Here is a 19,352-nt window from a genome sequence, read left to right as displayed (position 1 = left end):
CATCAGTGTTACAGCTACCAGCACATTCTGCATTATTAATATTACTTCAAGCTGTGTAGAAAAATCACATATAAAAACTATTTCTCTTTGGAAATTTCTTTCTGCTTCTCATCATTAATTTAATTTAAGATACTCGGAGTACAAACTTCTGTGACAGATTATGGCATGAAAAGTAAATTGTAAGATCAAACATAATACCTATAATATGATGCACATATAATAGTTTCCTGATAGTGATGCTAAAAAAACCCAAAACACGTTAAAAACCAGCTTTAGTCAAACTGAGAAAGTGCAAACTTCACCTTTAAAAGAAGACTCATGTGTTTTTAAGTACGCTCACATTCTCACACTTGTAGGTTAGGAATGTACAGAAGGAAAAGGCCTACCATTCTCCTCGTCTGACTTATTCTCGTTGTCGGAGTCGGTAAGCGTGAGAGCCGAGTTCTCACGGCTTGACAGGCCGGAACTTCTCCTGGATTTGATCCCTCTGCCCCACAGCCTGATGGCATGCTCCGGAGACATCCCTCCCTCGGTGTCCGAGTCGGCGTCAGAGCCCGTGCTCAAGGAATAGCCTTGGTGGAGAATTCCTATGTCTGAGCAGTAGCCGCTTCGGTGGGGAGAGGGCTCACAGATCCCTAGTTCTGCGAGGGTGAAGTTTGTTCCTAGAAGGACACACACAAAAAAAAAAAAAAAAAAAATTAAGTAATTTAAAAGCTAGGAGATTTATTTTCAGCTTGAAAATACCAGACCTTTTAAATTTTGCTCAGTTCTGCTGTATACCAATGAATTACTTACAGAGATCTCTGGTGCACTGGTCTAGCAAGACTTAACCTTAAAAATATTGAATGTATCTAAAATGGATGAAATATACAAAACAAAGGTAGGAAAGGTCTCTAAAATTTAGGTTACTATTTTCACCCCAAATAATTAATCACTTAGGTGTGTGATTAATATCAACCTCATGACAAGTGCTAATGGCATGACCTGCTTTAGTGTGTATCTAACCTTGTATTTGTAGGACAGACCATGAGCTTTGAAGTTGTGCATTCGATTACTCAAAAAGAGAAATTATTTTAATGAAGCTCATTTTCACATACACATCTCTTTCACAGAGATAGAGCAAGAATGCAAATCCATCAGTGAAGTAACATGAAACTTTGCCACCAATTTTATATTTACATTTGGTGCAATTGGTAATTTAATATCTGCTAAAGAAACCAAGATAGACCTTACATTGTAACTGTTTTCTACCTTTATTCCCATATTCCAGAAGAAAGAACGCATCAAGACCAAAATCAGGAGGTCATTTGGTTTAAAGGCAAACTTTCTGAGACAATGTCAAAACACATGACCTTTAGCAGTTAATAACGACTCAGTGGAAAAAATCTTATACATTTTTAAAGCACACAGAGTCCCCCAAGGTTCTCAGAAAGTCCAGAGTTGCTGCCTGATTTCTGCTTATGTACTTGTTTCCTATAGTAACAGGGCAGTAAAAAAATAAAGGGAAATATTCACTGCTCTCTAAGTCTTTCAAAGATTTCATAAAGCAAAGTAATTTGAGCTTCATTACATTGGGCTAAAAACAAAAACCAGACTGAAGTTGCTGGCAATATAACTGCCAATTATTTAATTAATTTCTTAATTCACAGGGAAACCAGATCTGGGGTCTGTGTTTCTAAAACAGTAGTCTTACTTCATCCAAAATCAGTTTATATTTTCTCTTCTTCCTTTATATATTTCTCAGAATGAAGCTCTACAATGGAAGTTCATACACTAAATAAAACACACAAATAAGTGTCTTCTATTAATAAAGAAGGTAACTAGATTTTTTTTTTTTTTTAAATTAGAACTTCTTTCACAGATTAGCCAGGAAAGCTCATAGACTTTTAAATCGATCTGGTTCACGTTCCTGTATCAGCTCTCTCCACTCTCATCTCTAACAGCCAAAGCACTTTTTGGATAAGGGGTGTATGCACACATGTACAAAGTAAAACTGGGCCCCACTTAAAATTTATTCCTAGAGCTCATCTGTTAAAGGAAGGGGATGGATTTCTTCTGGAAGCCTGACTTACATCCTCAGCCAGCAATGACCAGGCTTGGGTGTGGCTCTGTCACCCTGAGGTCAGCAAACAGGCCAGCAGCAAGACAGTGGCCACAGCCCAAGGTAAAGAACTATCACCAGACAATGCTTCTCAAGAAATGAAGCATTTAGTGGCAAGAGGTAAAAAGAATATAAAAAGGCTGACATTAAAAAAGCCAACTCGCTTCCATCAACACCAAATTAACCCGAACCCTTCTAGTTAGGAGCATATTTTACCTGCCTTCTAATGTTTAACATAGCAATCAGAAATGTAGGGGTTTAGTCAAAATCAGGGAACTCAACAGTCCTAAAAACGAGCTTCTCAAGTGCATTTCAGTCTAGAGATTTTTTGCTTTTCTTTTTGTAATAAGTAAAGAGCTCTAGCATGACAGATAAAGCTACTTTTAAGGAAAATGTAAACTTTAATCATGTGCAATTTTAGTAGAAGACATTTAACAAAAACAGTTTGATTGATTAGAATTTTGCTTCAGACACGTTAGCAAATTAACCTTAGACTTATTAATAAAAAGGTCAAAATCAAACCAAAATAAATATAAAAAATGGACTGAACTGAAGCTTAGTAGCCCCCTGCCCCCCACGTAGAGTACATGTTGACTTCAGCTACGTTAAAATTGCTAAACTCATTGTGAAAATGAAGTTTTTCAAATTTTCTTGTTTGCTGGTGGCATGTCTACAAACACACACAAATTATGACTATATTAGCTTAATCAAGCTGTTATACATACGCAGTAAGACATTTTGATGATATTCTGTGGATTTTAACAGCCCATACAAGCCCAGATGATTTCACTTTGATTAGCATCCTGTTCTTACTTTATTTGTCTGAGGAAAATGGTAAAGGCACTGAAAGTGAAATACAGTATTCACAAAACTCATTCACCCATTTGAGTTTTATTATCTGGGAACTTGGCATTTTTCAGTAACTGACCAAATTTTAAAAAATTGAGAAGTGGATCATATCAAGAGCACAAATGGAATCAGCTCCTGAACCTCTGGGAAAGGATTTTCTACACTGCTTCTCAGAAATCCCTTTATAGTCTTATGACCTGATGGTAGACATGAAATATTCTAGAAATTTCCCTGTCTAGTAAAGACATGTTCTTCTCTAGTAGATTTTAAATTAGTTTAATATACTAACTTTTGGCATTTGCTTCTGCAAAATATTATTTGAGAATGTTCTGTAAGGCAGCATATAGCAGCAGAATAACTTGTCCTTGGATAGGTTTTCAGATATGTATTTTACATCCAAATATATAGAAATGTATCTCTATATTTATAATTCCTGATACCTTCAAAACCCTTAATTTACTGTCAAATCTGAGGAAAGGAAGATGGAAATACTACAGTTATATTCTCTAGACCTTTTCTTGATCTGGACCATGTTCTCCTACATGCCTTGTTTTCCTAAAAGGAAGCAGCCCACATGTCCTGAACAATGAACTGCTTTAACTAACATATTCCTCTCATTTACTCAGCCAGTATTGCCCATTAACATATTAATGGCATCAGTAGACCATCCCTGTACAGTCACACAGAGGATAAATAAAATCTGCATGCACAGAATCAGAGAGTATGCTGAATTGGAAGGGACCCACACAGATCATAGATTCCAACTCCTGGCCCTGCACAGGACATTCCAACCACCACACCTTGTGCCTGAGAGTATTGTCCAAACACCTCTTGAACTCTGTCAGGTTGGTTCTGTGGCCACTTCCTTGAGGAGCCTGGTCCTGTGCCCAACCATGCTCTGGGTAAAGAATCTTTTCCTGATATCCAACCTAAACCTCCCCTGACACAACTTCAGGCCATTCCCACGGGTCCTGTCACTGGTCACCAGAGAGAAGAGATCAGTGTTTGCCCCTCCTCTTCCCCTCACAAGAAAGCAGTATCCTGCTGTGTTCTGAGTGAGGTCTCTCCTCATTGTCCTCTTCTCCAGCTGTACAGACCAAGTGCCCCCAGTGGCTCCTCACACAGCTTAGCTTCCCCTCAAAGCCCTTCCCCATCCTGGCTGCCCTCCTTTGGGCACCCTACTAGCACTTTGAAGATGAAGTCTCACAAAAGATGAAAAAATACCTCAGTCATTTCATATCCACTCAGCCTGCCAGAATACTCCATGTGGAATCCTGGTGACAAAGTTCAGCAAGAACAACACAGCCCTCCTTGCCCAGTGCCAGTACAAACTATAGCACTTACGGAGTGAGGAAACGCAGGCACAGCCTGGCCTGGGGTTAAGGTTTAGTGCCTCCTTCAAGGAGAACCATCCTTATAGCTCTAAGTGATATTGGGAGCTCAGGCACAGCAAGACCTCATAGGGGACAAGTGAAGGCAGAGGGGCAGCAGTCCCACTGTTTGCCATGCCCTGGCCAGTCAGACTGCTCTGCTGTGTGTCCACAGAGAGAACACTGGGCCACGAGCCAAACTGCACTGCCAGCACGAGCAGACAGGCAAGGGTGGCTTCTTGCAGTGTGAGACAGTGCCCTCTACACCTGGGGCTTGCATGGAGCTGAGAGGAACTGAACTGCACTTCCCTGAGATGTCACTTGCAAAGCAGGGCTGAAATGTGCAGGCAGAATCCATTCTTGCACACTGAAAACTTTCTTTCAGACTCTTGTAGCATCTACTACCTTGCCGGTGACACTAAGTGAAAGGAGATAAATAACATCAGATCCTTATTGATGGAAAAGAAAGAAACTTCTTTCTCTTAAAGAACACAGAACCAAAAATAGAAAGTCACAAGGTTTCTCCTTTTTCATGTGAAACAGAACTTAGTGGTCTCCATCCCCAGTCCCTTCATCCCCACCTGCAGAAACCACTAGCTGATTTTCATTAAAGAAAGGCAGTTAAAACCAGCTGCTCCCTTAAGGTGAACATAATCTCTCATACAAAAATAGATCAGCAGTATTCTAGTTTAGAAGTGTAATATAATGTTATGTACTTGATCATCATTGCCCATAATCTACACGCTGTGAATAGTCTCTCAATAGAATAGATGTTTTCCTTTAAATGAGGACATTACTTCTATTATCTCCTCAGTGCACTTTCTTGTACAGAAATTTACTGTCTCCGTTATTTAGGATATAAACACCTATTAAATGTGTTGAATTCAATGATGTACTACTGTACTCATTATCCCTGCTAAGCCTAGAAAGCCTCACCATTTAAGCAAAGGTTACTTTCACCTAACCCCTAGGCAGAGGTCTCATTTGGGTCATTACAAACTGCATGAATTGCCTTTCTGAAGATTAATCTAATCCAGCTGTGATTGCTACAAGATGCCTCAGAAGAAGATTTTTGAAACCAGTAATGCACAGATAAGATAAATTTGCCTTCAACACAACATCAAGTTCAAGACTGGGCTAAGTCTAAAATCAAAAGGATAAATATCACTCACAGTCTTTGCTACTACAATCAATTACAGAAAGTAAGAATAACAAAAATATATCTATTTAAGATATCCCATCCTTTTTCAAGTTTTTGTTATGTTCAGAGCTATAATGATTTTGCTGGCAGGAGTATCACAATTTAGGTCCAATCTCTGGAAGAGGTCTAAAAAGAAGAGGTCTAAAAGAAGAGGTCTCTGGAAGAGGTTTAAAAACCTCTGATGCAGACTTTATTTTGCTCAATTCTTCAGAAATTCAGTCTGCCTTGGTCCGTTCTGCAGCGAACTGACTAGAAGCAGCAAACAGAAATGTTTGTGCACATTGCAACACGTGGTTTGAATGTAAAGTTCATTTCCTAGCTTCTCCCATCAATGACAGAAGCGTTCTTTAATAGTCCTTTATAATCTGCCTTGCTTCTTTCTGACTCTGAGATGCCCACGCTTTTGGCTTTTGTTGATCTTCTTCACTGCAGCTGGTATGGGACTGAGGTTTTAGCTACTGCTGAGTGTTCTTACACAGAGTCAGGGCCTTTTCCACTCTATCCCACCCACAGTACTTCTGGCATCACCTTAGGGTGATGAACTTGATTTTGATGATATGCTGGCTTAGGGAAAGTATGCATTTATTGCTTTCTCCTCAAGTGCTGATGTTGATTAAAGACAAAATCAGATTTGAGAGGACAAGAGGATGGAGCTAGGTGGGAAACAAGGCTATTATCTACCCCACACAGTCCACATTGAAATGCAGCTCTTCAGGCTAACAATTTAGTTTCCTAGCCAATCTTTCCAACTTTTCCAAGCTCTGAGGAATGGTAAAGGAAGTACTGTTTCATTTATTATAAAGGGATGTGCTATTCCTACTGACTGTCCATTCTCAAACCTGTAGGAGACAGATGTACGCAATTCTGTAAGCAATTGCTCTGCTCTCCTCTGTGCTTTGTCTCTCCGTGCTCTCCCTGGACACACTTCTTCTCCTCCTCCTCACTGATTAAGTGCCAGCAGAAAGAAAATTCCAGGCTGAGCCTCCCCTATTATTCCCTGTCAGGCAGCAGAACACTGGGAAAGCCCTGCTCAGAGCTGACCCTCAGGCCAGCAGCAGGCAGCAGCTCCTGGGCACACCTGAGAGCTTCCAGCACTCCTGCACTCAGACCCCAGGAATTCTATTGTATTTCAGCAGAGATGCACAGACAGATAGAGGGGAAAGACTCCCAGACGTGGAATCTCCGATTCAAAGCATGGAGATACTTTGGTTTAACCAACACAACAGTCACTGAAGGCAACGTGAGGGATTTTCTCCAGCACCCATCTTAGAACAGGTCAGAGACTCCCTGTCCAGTCTCCAAACAAACCCAAACAACCCCAAGACACTGAAATTCAGTTCCTGTGACTTTTTCCTTTACAAGCAGCAGAGAAAGAACAGAATGCAAAGCCTCATGGCAAGTAATGAAGTTCTTGTAAATTCCCCATCTCCAATCCAAATGCCATCAAAGTAATAGTGGGTTTTGGAGGTGGTGTTTGGGTTTTTTTGTTTGTTTGGAGTTTTATAATAGAATCTTATGAAAAAGGGCTAGAGCCCCAAAATGGATCATACTATGGAATAATTTTGTTAAATGCCTGTTCCCTTTTAAGAGATAGTGAATTTCTAAATAAAATCCATCCCAGAAACACATGAAGAGATTAGGAATTTTTGTGTACTTAAAGTGATAGCTAGCATAAAGAACACAGAAAGAATGATTTTCAATTTGCTTTTTTATGTTAACTAACCTGCTCAACACCTGATACTATCTCCTGTCACACAAGCACAGTATTTTCCTATGAAGGAATAACAACTGCAGCTCCATGGAAAATGCAAACTTTGAAGAGTAGTAAGTTTTAAAGACAATATAAGGAAAGTATGAAGTGCAATCCCAGTAGAGAAGAGCTACCAATTAGTATCTGTATTGACTACCCATGTTTGCAATGCACACTTAGGCTCATTTGGCACAAAGCAGTATAATAATTACACCATGGTCCCACAAAACTCAAAGTCACAAGTTTTCACCGCTAAAAAAAGGTCATTTTCATTCTAGTCTAGCTCAAAAGATTTAGGTCTCCTGTAGTTAAAGTTTTTACAGTTATGTCAGAAAAGGACAGTGAGTTCTCCTTGGTTTCCAGTTGACTATATATATACACACACATATAAAGTACTTTTTTGATAAAATCACTGTATGGCTGTTTATCTTCACTGATACACTAAACTGAGTTCAATTATTAAGAAAAAGCTCTACAAAAATCTGTAGTAAACAACCAGGGGATAAATGAGCTGTTGATATTTTGCTGAATTAATGAAAAGCCTTTTTCTTATTTTTATACCCTTAAATCAAGATTTAAAAGGTGACAAAAAATAAACTGCTGTTCATGATTTGATAAATTAACTGTGCTCTCAAGAAACAGTGGAAGCCACAGGTAATAAGCTTTCATACTTCCATAACTGTTTAATTGGGAACTCTCAAAAAACCTGAATCAGCTGTCAACACAGACAAAATCTTAATTGTTTCTCTATACCTTGCTTCACAAGCTAGGAACATGGATACTCTATATTTTATGAAGGTCCCCAGGCACATATAAAGATTTCTGAGCACTAGCAGCTGTCAGCTCTTTAGTCACAAGGTGCTTCTTCACTGTAAATACCATGTCACTTAGAAATAATGGTAATGTAAATTGTAACCTGTACAGTAGAATAAAAAGTTTAAACCATTATTTGGCTGAGAACATGTGTTTATATTCTGAGTGCTGTTGCTCCTAACAGTTTTAGAAATGACAGAGATGCCAGCCTTTAACTCTGCATTTCTAATCCTACTAGGAGCACCATCAGTAGACCAATATGAATTACTTTGACGACTGAGAAAAGTATACACCTAAAATTAAGAGCTTCCCAAAAAAATCAAACATTTTAAACTGAGAACCACATGAATTGAAAAAGCATATTCAAAAAATCCACATAAACTTCATGCCAAACTTAGAGAATAATGAAATTAGAATCATTTGAGCACTATAATTTCAGAGTAAAAGGTAAATATCTTACAATCAGGTATCAAGAGAAACAGATGAAGCTCTTTGAGAACTTTACCTACTAACAACCACATTTTCTTTTATTCACCACTTGCCTTCATTACACAAGAAGATCAGGAAACATCTGTATTTATTTGACTGAATTATAAACTGCTTTCAGCTTTTCATTTTTAATCCTAGCTAAATAATTAATTATTTTCATTGGCCAGTCAGTTGTGGTATTATGAATGCATCAGTTGGCACCGATCTAGATCACTCTCAGTCCTGAACTTTGCTACAGATGAAATACACACCCTTAATACAGGATTTCTTTCATTCTACCAATGACTATTGTTTGCACACTGCACAAAGAAATGCAGTGAATTGCCTTGCTGCACATCCAGCAGCTGCAGGGCTACGGCAACAGCACTGCACACGCACCAGCTCCATTGCTGGAACTCACCGGTCTGGCCAGGCATCTGAGGAACTGTGGAAGGAAGAAATATGACCTGGTCCCATGGACCTCTTTTCCTTCCCTACCTTGTGGTGTTTTCCACACACTCACAACATGCTGCTATTCTGATTTTCTTTTCCTGGTCCCTGTGTACCCAAGTTCAACACCATGATTTCAGCCTGTTGCACTCGGCAGCGGTGCTGGCAGGCACGGGCTGTTCCAAGGGTCTTTTCCCACCTCAGCACCACAGCTCCCCTTGGTTACTGCAAACTGTTTCTGTATTTCATCTACACTTCTCTCCGTTCCAGTGGTCTAGAATTTCAGTACAAGTGTTTTAACTTAGACTACTTTTCCCTTCATCAATGATCAGAGAAGATTTGTGTTATGTTGTAAATATGTTATAGATTCTGTTTATTCAAATATTTTGCTGTCTGAAACTACATCTTTGTTTTATAAAACTCCATTGGAATAATAGGGCCAGTTGCTGCACTTCTGTTGTCCCTTCCCTTCCACTTTTGTCTAAGATTTGAAGGACTGCCAGCACTGACTTTATTGGTTAATAATAGAGGGACATGCAAGTGTGCCAAAGAGCAAGTCAAGCTCCTACCATCACTTTGCATTGAGCTTAACAGGTGGCAGCGTGCAATTCTCTGAAGAGGAACTATCAAGATATCTCAATTAGAACAACAATTTTGTCAAATAATCTTTTATGTATGGGAAAACGTTGACCCTGATTTTCACAAACTGACTTTAAAAAGAATGATTTTCCCCCACTAGATCAAATATTCTACACAAGAACCAGCTGTAATTAAAAAACCACTGTACTTGTCTGCCACTTAGTTCTGCATTAAAAAAATTTCAGCCTAACCCCAAAATCTTTGTGAGGCATTATTTTAAAAAGATAATCCAGCAAATACTACAAAATCAGACCAAAATTCAGTTGGTTTGAAACAGAGTTACAGGGTAGGCCGTGTTATCTGACTATTTTTGACACACACGTCATCTCAATTGCTAAGTGCCTTTACTTGCTTCATAAGTGCCTTGCAGATCAGGTGAAATGATAAATTCACATCTCACTGATAAAGGTCAAGTATGCCTAGGTATCATACGATTACATTATTTTTTATTTATCATCATCATCATTATTATTTTTGAGTCTGCAGACTCCAATTAAAGAACTCTTCGGATTTAACAAGAGAGAGATTAGATTGGATTATTCATTAATCCTCCCACTAGCTCACACTTTTTAGCCTACCAACATTTTGCAAAGAAGCATTTTAGGCTAGTTCATGCAATTCCCTTTTGGTAATATGGGACTCACAGGCAGTTCTGAACCTAAAATCAGGGTTTCTTTGAAAGGCAGTATGGAGTCTGTAAGGACAGCACTGGAGAATACGGATGGGAAAAACCCGCTCCTCTCTGCTGCTTACAGGATGCCTTGGATGAGGGTTTGTCCATTCTGCTCCCAGACTCTCTACCCACGATGTGAATACTGACAGCAGCACTGTCTGGTACTGTTGGACATCTCCTGCCTGTGGCCTTGCAGTCACTGTCTTATCGGAAAAAAATGTGTTCTTAATTACCGGTGTGATAGGGCACATGAGCTAAGCTGGCCGGTGGCTTCAGGTGGCTTAAGCCACCATGACAGGCTCTGGATACTCACAGATTTATCCATCACTTTCAGACTGATGAACTCTGATTCGGCTAAGCATATTAAAGCTTGCCAACACCTCTATTTAAATTTCAGATTGGTGGCTCTCAAAGGCATTTGCTTGTTCTATTTTCTTTTTTGTTACCTCTTTAAAGACTTCAGAACAGAGAACAGAGATACATGTCACAAAACTACCCTTGGATTAAAGTTCTTCTACAACTTACTTTTGTTATGGGAACTGAACGCAGAATAAATTTTATAGGGCTTTGGTGTCTTTTTTTGCATAGTTTTTTTTTGTTTGTTCGTTCATTTTAAACTGGGAATTTGGTGAACAATGTGCATGGAAATAAAATCAAGGAGAGAGCCATTTCATTGTTGAACAGGAAAGCCTGAGGAAAGAACCCTCAATCCAGAAAAGTGAACAATCCAAAAGTTTCCAAGGATTTCTGACCTGGAAAGTCAAAGCAGAAATCTATAGTTAAAATAATCACAAGTGTACAGTTGAGACTAGCTGTGGTGTCTAAGTCATTTTAGGGATAACTTTAAGAAGTCCAAAGCAGGAACCCACAAATCAAGCCATTCAAAGTCAAATATGTTCTCTGTAGGTGGAAAAGATACTTCTTTTGTTTAAAGTATTTTTGGTAAAAATCAAGCACCAAACTAATGATATTCCTGTTGACCCTTCTTAATATTACTTATATGTATGAAGATGTTTGAAAATGAGTTTGGAAGTGAAGTGCTTTCCAAATTAAATGCACAGACAGCATGGACCACAAGCCCTGAGGAAGTGCTCACCCAGGTAAACACTGCCCTGCCCACATGCACATCAGAACTGCTGGGGGGGTTTGCAGGCTGGGGCTGCAGTGTCTGTGCCTCCCCCTCACAGGGTTCCCTGGACCAGTCACATCCAGTCAGATTTAGTACAATCTGACTTGAGTGCACTGGTAGCAGAAAATCTGTGAATAGGAAACTGGAACAAGCACCAGGAGGCATTATGGTCTCTTCTAACGAACCCACTGTAGCTATAGGAAAATGAGAAAAACACTGCCATTTTGTTTCCATTTTACCTAAAATTATGGGGTTTAATTTTTGACCTATTTAACAATACTTGCCTCTTCAGAGTCCCACTGCAGGCACAGCACACAGCAAATGGGTAATACTGCTCAAAATTTGATTCCATTGCATACTAATACCACTGCTTTGGGGTTTTTTTTGTTTTTTTTAATCAGCTTTTAACATTCCTGTTATCAGGAAATGCCCTTTTTAGAGGGGAAAAAGAAACCTACACCAGCCTTCTCTTATGAATGCCTCAAGCCTTCAGAATTAGCAGTGAGAATCCTGTGGATACTGTATACGCCTGTCTTAAGAGCAGATGTGGCACTGTATAGTTTTGGTATTAAATACTGTCAAGGTTCCTTTCAAGCAAAGAACTATTTATCTACTTAACACAGAACGTAACCAACTTTTGTAAGTTTCATATATTACATTTATTTCAAAATGCCTGGCATTATTAATCCTTTTTATATTGTTAATATAAAGATTCTGCTTCAAAACCCCAGAAAGTTTATTTTTTTCCTCTCTTTTTTGCATTGCATGCACTGATGAACTAGCCTGCTCAGCAAGCATTTAACAGATTAGACACTTGAACATGGTTTCAGGCAATGCTCTCTCATGTTTCTGCGTATTGCCTGATAAACACTTCAAAGTAAACCGCTCATAAATATGAAATGAAAAGCCAAGAAGTCGTTATGCACAGCTTTGAGATACAAATCTCTTTATTCCCCTCTGAAGTGGAATTTGATTGACATAATGAGTCATAGATCCTGTCCAGGGACACACTGCCTTATCCCCTTTTCCTCAGGAGACGGGGAGTCTTTAACGAAATCCACTTCAGAACTTTCTGACAGACAGCTACAGGAAAGTTGAACGCTACACAAATGTAATATTTTATATTAATACCTACCTTAACAACTGTGACACATGTCAAAGATTGACTCCAAAGCCATGAACAGGCCCCAGCATCTAACCCTGTTAAAGGAGGTCAAACCCGAGATGTCCATTTTAGCTCATTAGCACGGACACGGTAACACAGGACCACAAAGGAGAGCTCCCAGAGCCACAAGAGCTTGTGCTGAGCTGGGCACTGTCCTGTGCCCATCCCCAGGCCCCCTCTGTGAGCCTGGGCAGCAGCAGCTCCATCCCCAGCCAGCCAGGAACAGCTGTTTCCTGGTGGAGCTTCACGAGGAACAAGGGTGAGCCCTTGTGGCTTGGGCTACTCCAGCTCGGAGCCTGGCACCTTCCCTTCCCTCAGGTATTGGCACAAGGAGCTCCAGCAGAACTGCCCCTCCTGCACGGGTGGCACAGAGCCCCTCCTGCCCAGCTCTGCCCTCTGGACACGCCACGCCTTGGGGCCAGAGGGGGCTGCCAAGGATGCTCCCACCGCAAGGAATTCCACATTGCTATGACCCTCATTAGTAGGCAGATTTATCAGGTACAGACCCCCACAGTCATTTCCTACAGTTCATAGGTCCGTGCTGTGAAGGAAATTAAGACTTTCATGTGAGAAGGAGCAGTTAAAACCATCTAGCCTGAAAAACCTCTGAAATGCTAATTTGGATATTGCTGTTAATAAATGATACCCACATGAAAATGACAAAAACTATGTAATTGTTGGTCATTGCTATTCCACAAAATGTCTATTCCAATAAAAGTCGAGCTTTAAGCCACTACAGTGAAACTGCTGATCAGTAGTGCCATACACAAAACTACGGTGCAATAAATTGCTACCCTACAATGTTACATTCACAACGTTATATTCACAACCTGCATTTGTAGTATTTGTGGAGGTTTTTAGAAGGAAAATATCTGCCTGAATTAAGATGCAACTTCTGGCACTTTATTTGCTAGCCATGCTGTATGCATTAAATTATACATCGTTACTGGCTTTTGTTAGTCTCTACTCCCTATGAAATAATCATACATAAAGTATACAAGATCCACCACTCACAACTTGGCTTTTTTCTGTTAGTGGAAGTGCTATTATTAGTGTGCTACATGAGCCATTCACATGATTTATACAATAATACATACATCATTAAGATTTAAAAGGCAACAGTAAAAAATTAGTTTAATTTGTGGTGTTCAAAATGCACTCTTTTTTTTTTATTATTTTGCCAATAAAAATAAAAGGCTAATATCTATAAAAAGCACAGAGTAAAACAATGAAATGGAGAGAAGACTAAATATTAAAAGAGCTGAATTCATATTACATGTAAATAATGAAACATTAAAGTCTAATTTTGCAGCAAAAGACTGAAAGGGAGATTTAGAAGCTTAGGATGATGAAAAAGCCACAATGTGGTATTGCCCTCCATCTACAAAGAACATCGCTGCCTCTTCTCAATCCTCAGTCACTGAGATCACTCAGACATTATTTTTCCCTCTGAAATGTTTCTCATTAAAAACTTTTACTGTTGTTACTTATTGTTTGCAAATTGCAAACACGTTCTGACCCTGCTACATGGTGAGCGCTCTTCTCAGACATCTTAATGGACTGCACTGGCTTCTAATCACTGATAAGCAATGAAGATTTACATCAAAATACAAAAACATGAATTGCAACAAATGTAGAGCAAAATGGGCAAGTGCTTGAAAAAGCCGAAAACGAAATCAAAGCTTATGACTATTAACAGGCATTCTCCCATTTTACAATTTTTGATTATGGACTGCCCTATGTAAATTACAAATTTTTGCCCTAATTACAACTGTTTGTAACTATTTTGAATATTTGTGAAGAATCATTAACATACGCAGAACTAACTATGTACCTTGGCACATATCTGAAATAACTGTTGCACCCAAGTATTAATTTTCACACATGTATTATTCCAGTGTAGTGTTGATGGATTGCCAAATAAAAGGCAAATAAGACATCTAAAATATTCTGAATTACTCAGTCTTCACAAGACCTTCTGCAGCCCTCACAATTCCTACACAATTAATATTACACATATGTGCAAAGTTACTTACTTCAAAAATGAACTAGGGCCTAAAATAAAGACTTTTTTTGATGATAACTATCTTAAAATAAAACATGTTTCTATAAACTAATGTTATTTTGAGAGATTACACCACAGTTACTGAGCTTTCATTACAAGATGTGAAATGTTTGGATAGGGCTTCAAGCAGCATTAGGTATTCTGATGAGGTGAACAAGCACAGCTGCCAGTCACACCCTTGACTCTGTCAGTCACTTCAGCACACGGAAACCAAGTTGTCTCTGGGATAAGAGCTCCTCAGAGATCTGCAATTGCTGCTTGACCTGCAGCTGAAAGGCAAGTATTTTGCTCACTAGATCTATTAGCCCTTTGACTTCATTCATTCACTGGCTAATATAAATGCATTGCTAAAGTGAGGGATTAATTCGATTTCTTTGGCGAGAGTGCTAAATTCTTGAAGCCTCTAGAATGACTGTTCATGAAGGTTCCAAAACATAACTGGTTATCTATCAATTGTAGTTAGAAATCTGGCAAGAGCGACTAAGTTGCTGTTTCTTTTTCCCTCTTCAACCTCTCTCCAAGAATAACCTTTTCTTGCTGCACCATAGTTTCATGTAACATAGACACTAAAACAATCATCATCTCTATCCATTTTTTTTCAGTCATCATTGTGCTGGAAGCCTGTTCAACAAATCAACATCTTTCCACTTCTTTTCTGTGCTTCCCAGGTTTGACACCAACACAACAGCTGAAACAACAGCTTACTGTTCCCCTGAAGGAACAAGACTTCTGTCATAGGTTAGCAAGCATAGTCTCAGAAGTGATGTTCTCGCAAAGGAGTGCTTACAGCTTTCCCCATGACCGGATAGAACCTATCAGCTGGCCAGTTTGAATATGGACAATTCTTTAAGCCACTTAAAGTTGTGACCGCCTCTGTGATCCACACTTAAGAATAGACAAACTCGCCCCCAAGCTCTGTCTCGTTTCCGGCGCTGGGACAGGTGGCTGCGGGCCTCGTGTGGGGGCCAGCGGGCCCGGCCCAGGCCCTGCTCAGGCCAGGCTGGGCCGGGCCACGGCCATCCTGGAGCCGATGGGCCCTGTTCCACCTGCGGAACCCCCCCAGCAGGGCTGTGGGCAGCCGGAGTGCCTCCCCTCCCCCTCCAGTGCTGCCAAGATTTCAGCAAAGTGGCACCGCTGTCCGGCAGAGGTCAGGTGACCAACAGCGATAAGCGACATTCCAGCTGCAAGGCCGAGGTGAGATTAACCCTTTTAGTGCTGTGAAGAGCTGAAAACCTGAGGGAAGAGAAAGAGGAGATGCTTAAAGCTGAAATTCTGTTGTGAAGCTATGATATATCAGAGAACCCATTGTAATTTCATGAAGGCATGGAGGGTGGAGCATTCAACTTGTGAGCAAAAGCACCTGTGCTGATAGGCAGATGCTGACGCAGCTGTAATTTCATGAGAAATTTGAACAGGAAGAGATGGAAGCAATGAGGACTTTTGCTCCAAATGGGAAAGGAGAAAACCACAGTTCCTAGAGATGCTCCCAGAGATAGTCCTAAAGATGAGGAAGACCCTTTGCTCCCAGGGAAGGAGAAGGGCCTCTGTTCTTAAAGATGAAATGCTCCCAGAGATGGGTGAAGAGAACTTTTGTTTCTGAATGGCTCAACCTTAAAATTGTACCCCAAAAAACTTCAAGAGTGGACCCTCAAAAGCAGTTGCGGGAAAAGCTGCAAGTCGGGGGAAGGGACTCACATGCAGGCAGAGAGACTCCTCTTCCTAAATGGACTGAACAGAGTTATTTGGAAGTGGGCGGCTGTCTCGTTGTGATAATGTTTTCATAGCACGAGCAAGAGACTTCTCTTTCTAAATGGACTGAACAAGGTTATTATGGAAGGGGTAAACAGACTGAACATCTTAAGGGTTGTCTTTCTACATTGTCAGTGGGAGAAGGGAGGAAGGTGGAGGGAGGAGGAGAGTTCTGAAGGTGTGGTATAATTTTTTTTTTTCTTCCTCTTTTAGGTCTGTTAATAAACTTCTTTATATTCTTTCAAGTTTGGTGCCTGCTTTGCATTTCTGCTAATTCTTATCTCACAGAAGATAAACAGTAATGAGTATTTTGGACCAAACCACTACACAAAATTGGTGTTTCCGCCCGGTTACAAACCGAACCCGCTACAACTTCCCTTAAACACTGCAGGAGTTAGACAACCTCAAAGAGAGGAAGAAACCCCAGAACACTTTTGCACACACTGATGAATGCAAGTTCTTCCCTCCACTGCTGGACGGAAACAGCAAATATTTTAGATTTTCTAAGATGTCAGTGCGTAACAAGGAGTCTGGAAAGCATTCTGACAAAAACAATGGGAATCTGACCTGACAGTCCATTGCTTTTACATGAAAAACACCATCCTTTTTTCTTCTGTATTTCAGATCTAATATATCTTGGCATCTTCTGATCCAAGTATGGCACTGTGATGAAAAAACACTGTACAAAGCAAGTGTCCAAACTAGAACAGGAAGTTCCCTTCCAATCATGTTGACAATTTTCTTCATTTGTAACCAGATAGAGAATATACATAGTCAGTTTTGTAAATTAGGGTTGTGTTAATCAAACAATTACCCCATAGCTGGACATAATGGGGTAAACAAACCCAAATTTTGGGAACATCTGTAGCGGCTTCCTTCCCTGCTTAAGTCTCATTCTAAGAAAAGAAGGAATACTCTTACAAGTATTATAATCAATTCTAGATTTGCATGCTGGAACAGTTTTAAGTATTTATCTGATAGTTCACTCATCTCAGTTCCCTTAAGCTTCACCAGTTTTCCAAAAACCAAAAATATACACAAAAAATGCCACTAAACCCCACAGAGCTCTGCAAAATATGCAAAGGGGAACATTTCACTTTTGAAGGTGCTGGTAATGCTGATGTCCATTTTCAGTTGCAGCTTAGTCCTGAGAAATGAGCAAGAGTATTTTCAACTCATGCATATGTTTATATTTACAAAAAAATTCTTCCCATTTATGCCAATTGCTAAAAATTATTATCTTAGCTAAAAATTTCTGATAAAAAGTCAAGCATTCAACAATGTTGTAAGTCCAAGCTTATTTGAAAGCTGGCAACCAAATGGAAGGATATGTTTGTGAAGTCAAACAAACAAACAAAAAAAAGTAGAATACAGATAACTGTACACATTTCTTTGATTGCCATTTTCAACAGTGACATACACATTTTAGCCCCTCAGCTCAGGAAACAATTAGTTTTGGACACAAGAAGCTTCTTTGGAGGAGCTGCACTGCACAGCTGAGCAATGGCCAACAACAGCCTGAGCTCCACATCACTCGAAGGCTGCCTTCTGACAGCCTGCATTTCAGTGATGGAAAGCATGATCCTTCCTACAAGGTATGCACTGCACTATGCATTTAGTCCTTGGAGAGCTTTCAGAATGAAAAGACCATAATTATTACTACCATCATTATTATTAATGAAAAATACACATGTAAAATTAGGTTTCGAACACAGTGTTTTATAGCCCCTATTTGTCTCTGTGGACACACACCATAATGGCTTTAACAGACCTTTAACACTCACTGACTAATTAATCTTTACACTCAGGACCCAGAACTGAGTTTTATTCAGTAAGGAGCAGAAAATAGCATCTGTGGATTGGGCTTGCAAGGTCCACTGCATGAATAAATTGACAGTCTACAGGAAGAGCTGGCATTAAACAGCTCCTCTCCTCCCCTCAGTACTCCTGTAAGAGCCTTCACCAGCCACTGAAGCTTCTCTTCACAAACTCCTCACATACAATTCATTTTTATTTCCTGAAGTGACTCTTTTCAACCTTACAGGGACTCAGTCTTCCAAATACATTGACACTGATAGAAAAAAATATTACAGGGGCTAGATATCACTTTAAAATAGAACTGCATTTCCGACACAATCAAAGTATGCACCAGCAAATTCTGCTTGACTATGGAGAGCACAAACGAACCATACAAATTAATAGACCTCAGCAATTTGTCAGAAAAACCTTTAGGCTTCCATTTCCAACTCAGACATGTTCTAAATATGAAAAAGCACAGGGAAAATATTCTGCAAAAAGAAAGCACAAAGAGAAAATACACTACGCAATTTCTTAATAGAATAAATTCAATCTTTTCTCCTCTTAAAAGAATTTTAAAGGTATTGTAAAAGAATAAGCATATAGGGGTGAATTTCCTTCATCTCATGTGCATGATACAGTTATAGTCAATATAGCCTACCCAGAGTCCTGCCTTACTTGAGCTGTAAAGCCAGGCAGGCAGAACACCATCTTCAGTTACAAAAATAGAGTATTATGTGTTTACTAGTCAAGACTCAGTGGTAGAGATTTCATCAAGATGAAATTACCAAGTATTCTGATTTTTTTCCTACTATAGGTAAACCCTGGTAACACTACGAAATCCCAGATCATATCTGTTTCATTCCATGAAGCTAACTTCAAGAACAGCTTACTCAATTTCTTCTATAGGTAAAATTACATTAGGAAACAAGCCTTGTGAGCTGCAGCACAGAGAGCAGCAATGATAGTACAGCACTCATTTTGAGAGTCAAAAATAACCTCCCTAGGCTGTTGCTTTAGCAAGGAAAGTCACAGATCAGTTAGAGTGTATTTCTTACAACAAAGCATTTATTTCTCCGTATGCCTGTAGAGATAATACTTGTCAGATTAGCTCTTTTTCTTTGGAATTCCTA

At 39.6% G+C, this 19,352-nt stretch overlaps 1 protein-coding gene across 2 annotated transcripts in view; it reads right to left on the bottom strand.

Annotated features, from left to right (window-relative positions):
• The window catches only part of TENM2 (teneurin transmembrane protein 2), a 740,257-nt gene that overhangs the window by 446,037 nt on the left and 274,868 nt on the right, over positions 1-19,352 (bottom strand). For both annotated transcript variants that reach the window (XM_048319587.1, XM_048319586.1), the window contains one exon: positions 387-662. In XM_048319587.1, coding sequence (XP_048175544.1) covers positions 387-662 — 276 coding nt within the window. The remainder of the gene's footprint in view (positions 1-386; positions 663-19,352) is intronic.

This window comes from Corvus hawaiiensis, chromosome 15, assembly GCF_020740725.1.
Source record: "Corvus hawaiiensis isolate bCorHaw1 chromosome 15, bCorHaw1.pri.cur, whole genome shotgun sequence".
NCBI classification, from domain to species: Eukaryota; Metazoa; Chordata; class Aves; order Passeriformes; family Corvidae; genus Corvus; species Corvus hawaiiensis.
Note: the sequence above shows the minus strand (reverse complement) of the source record. Positions and strands in the feature narration are given on the sequence as shown.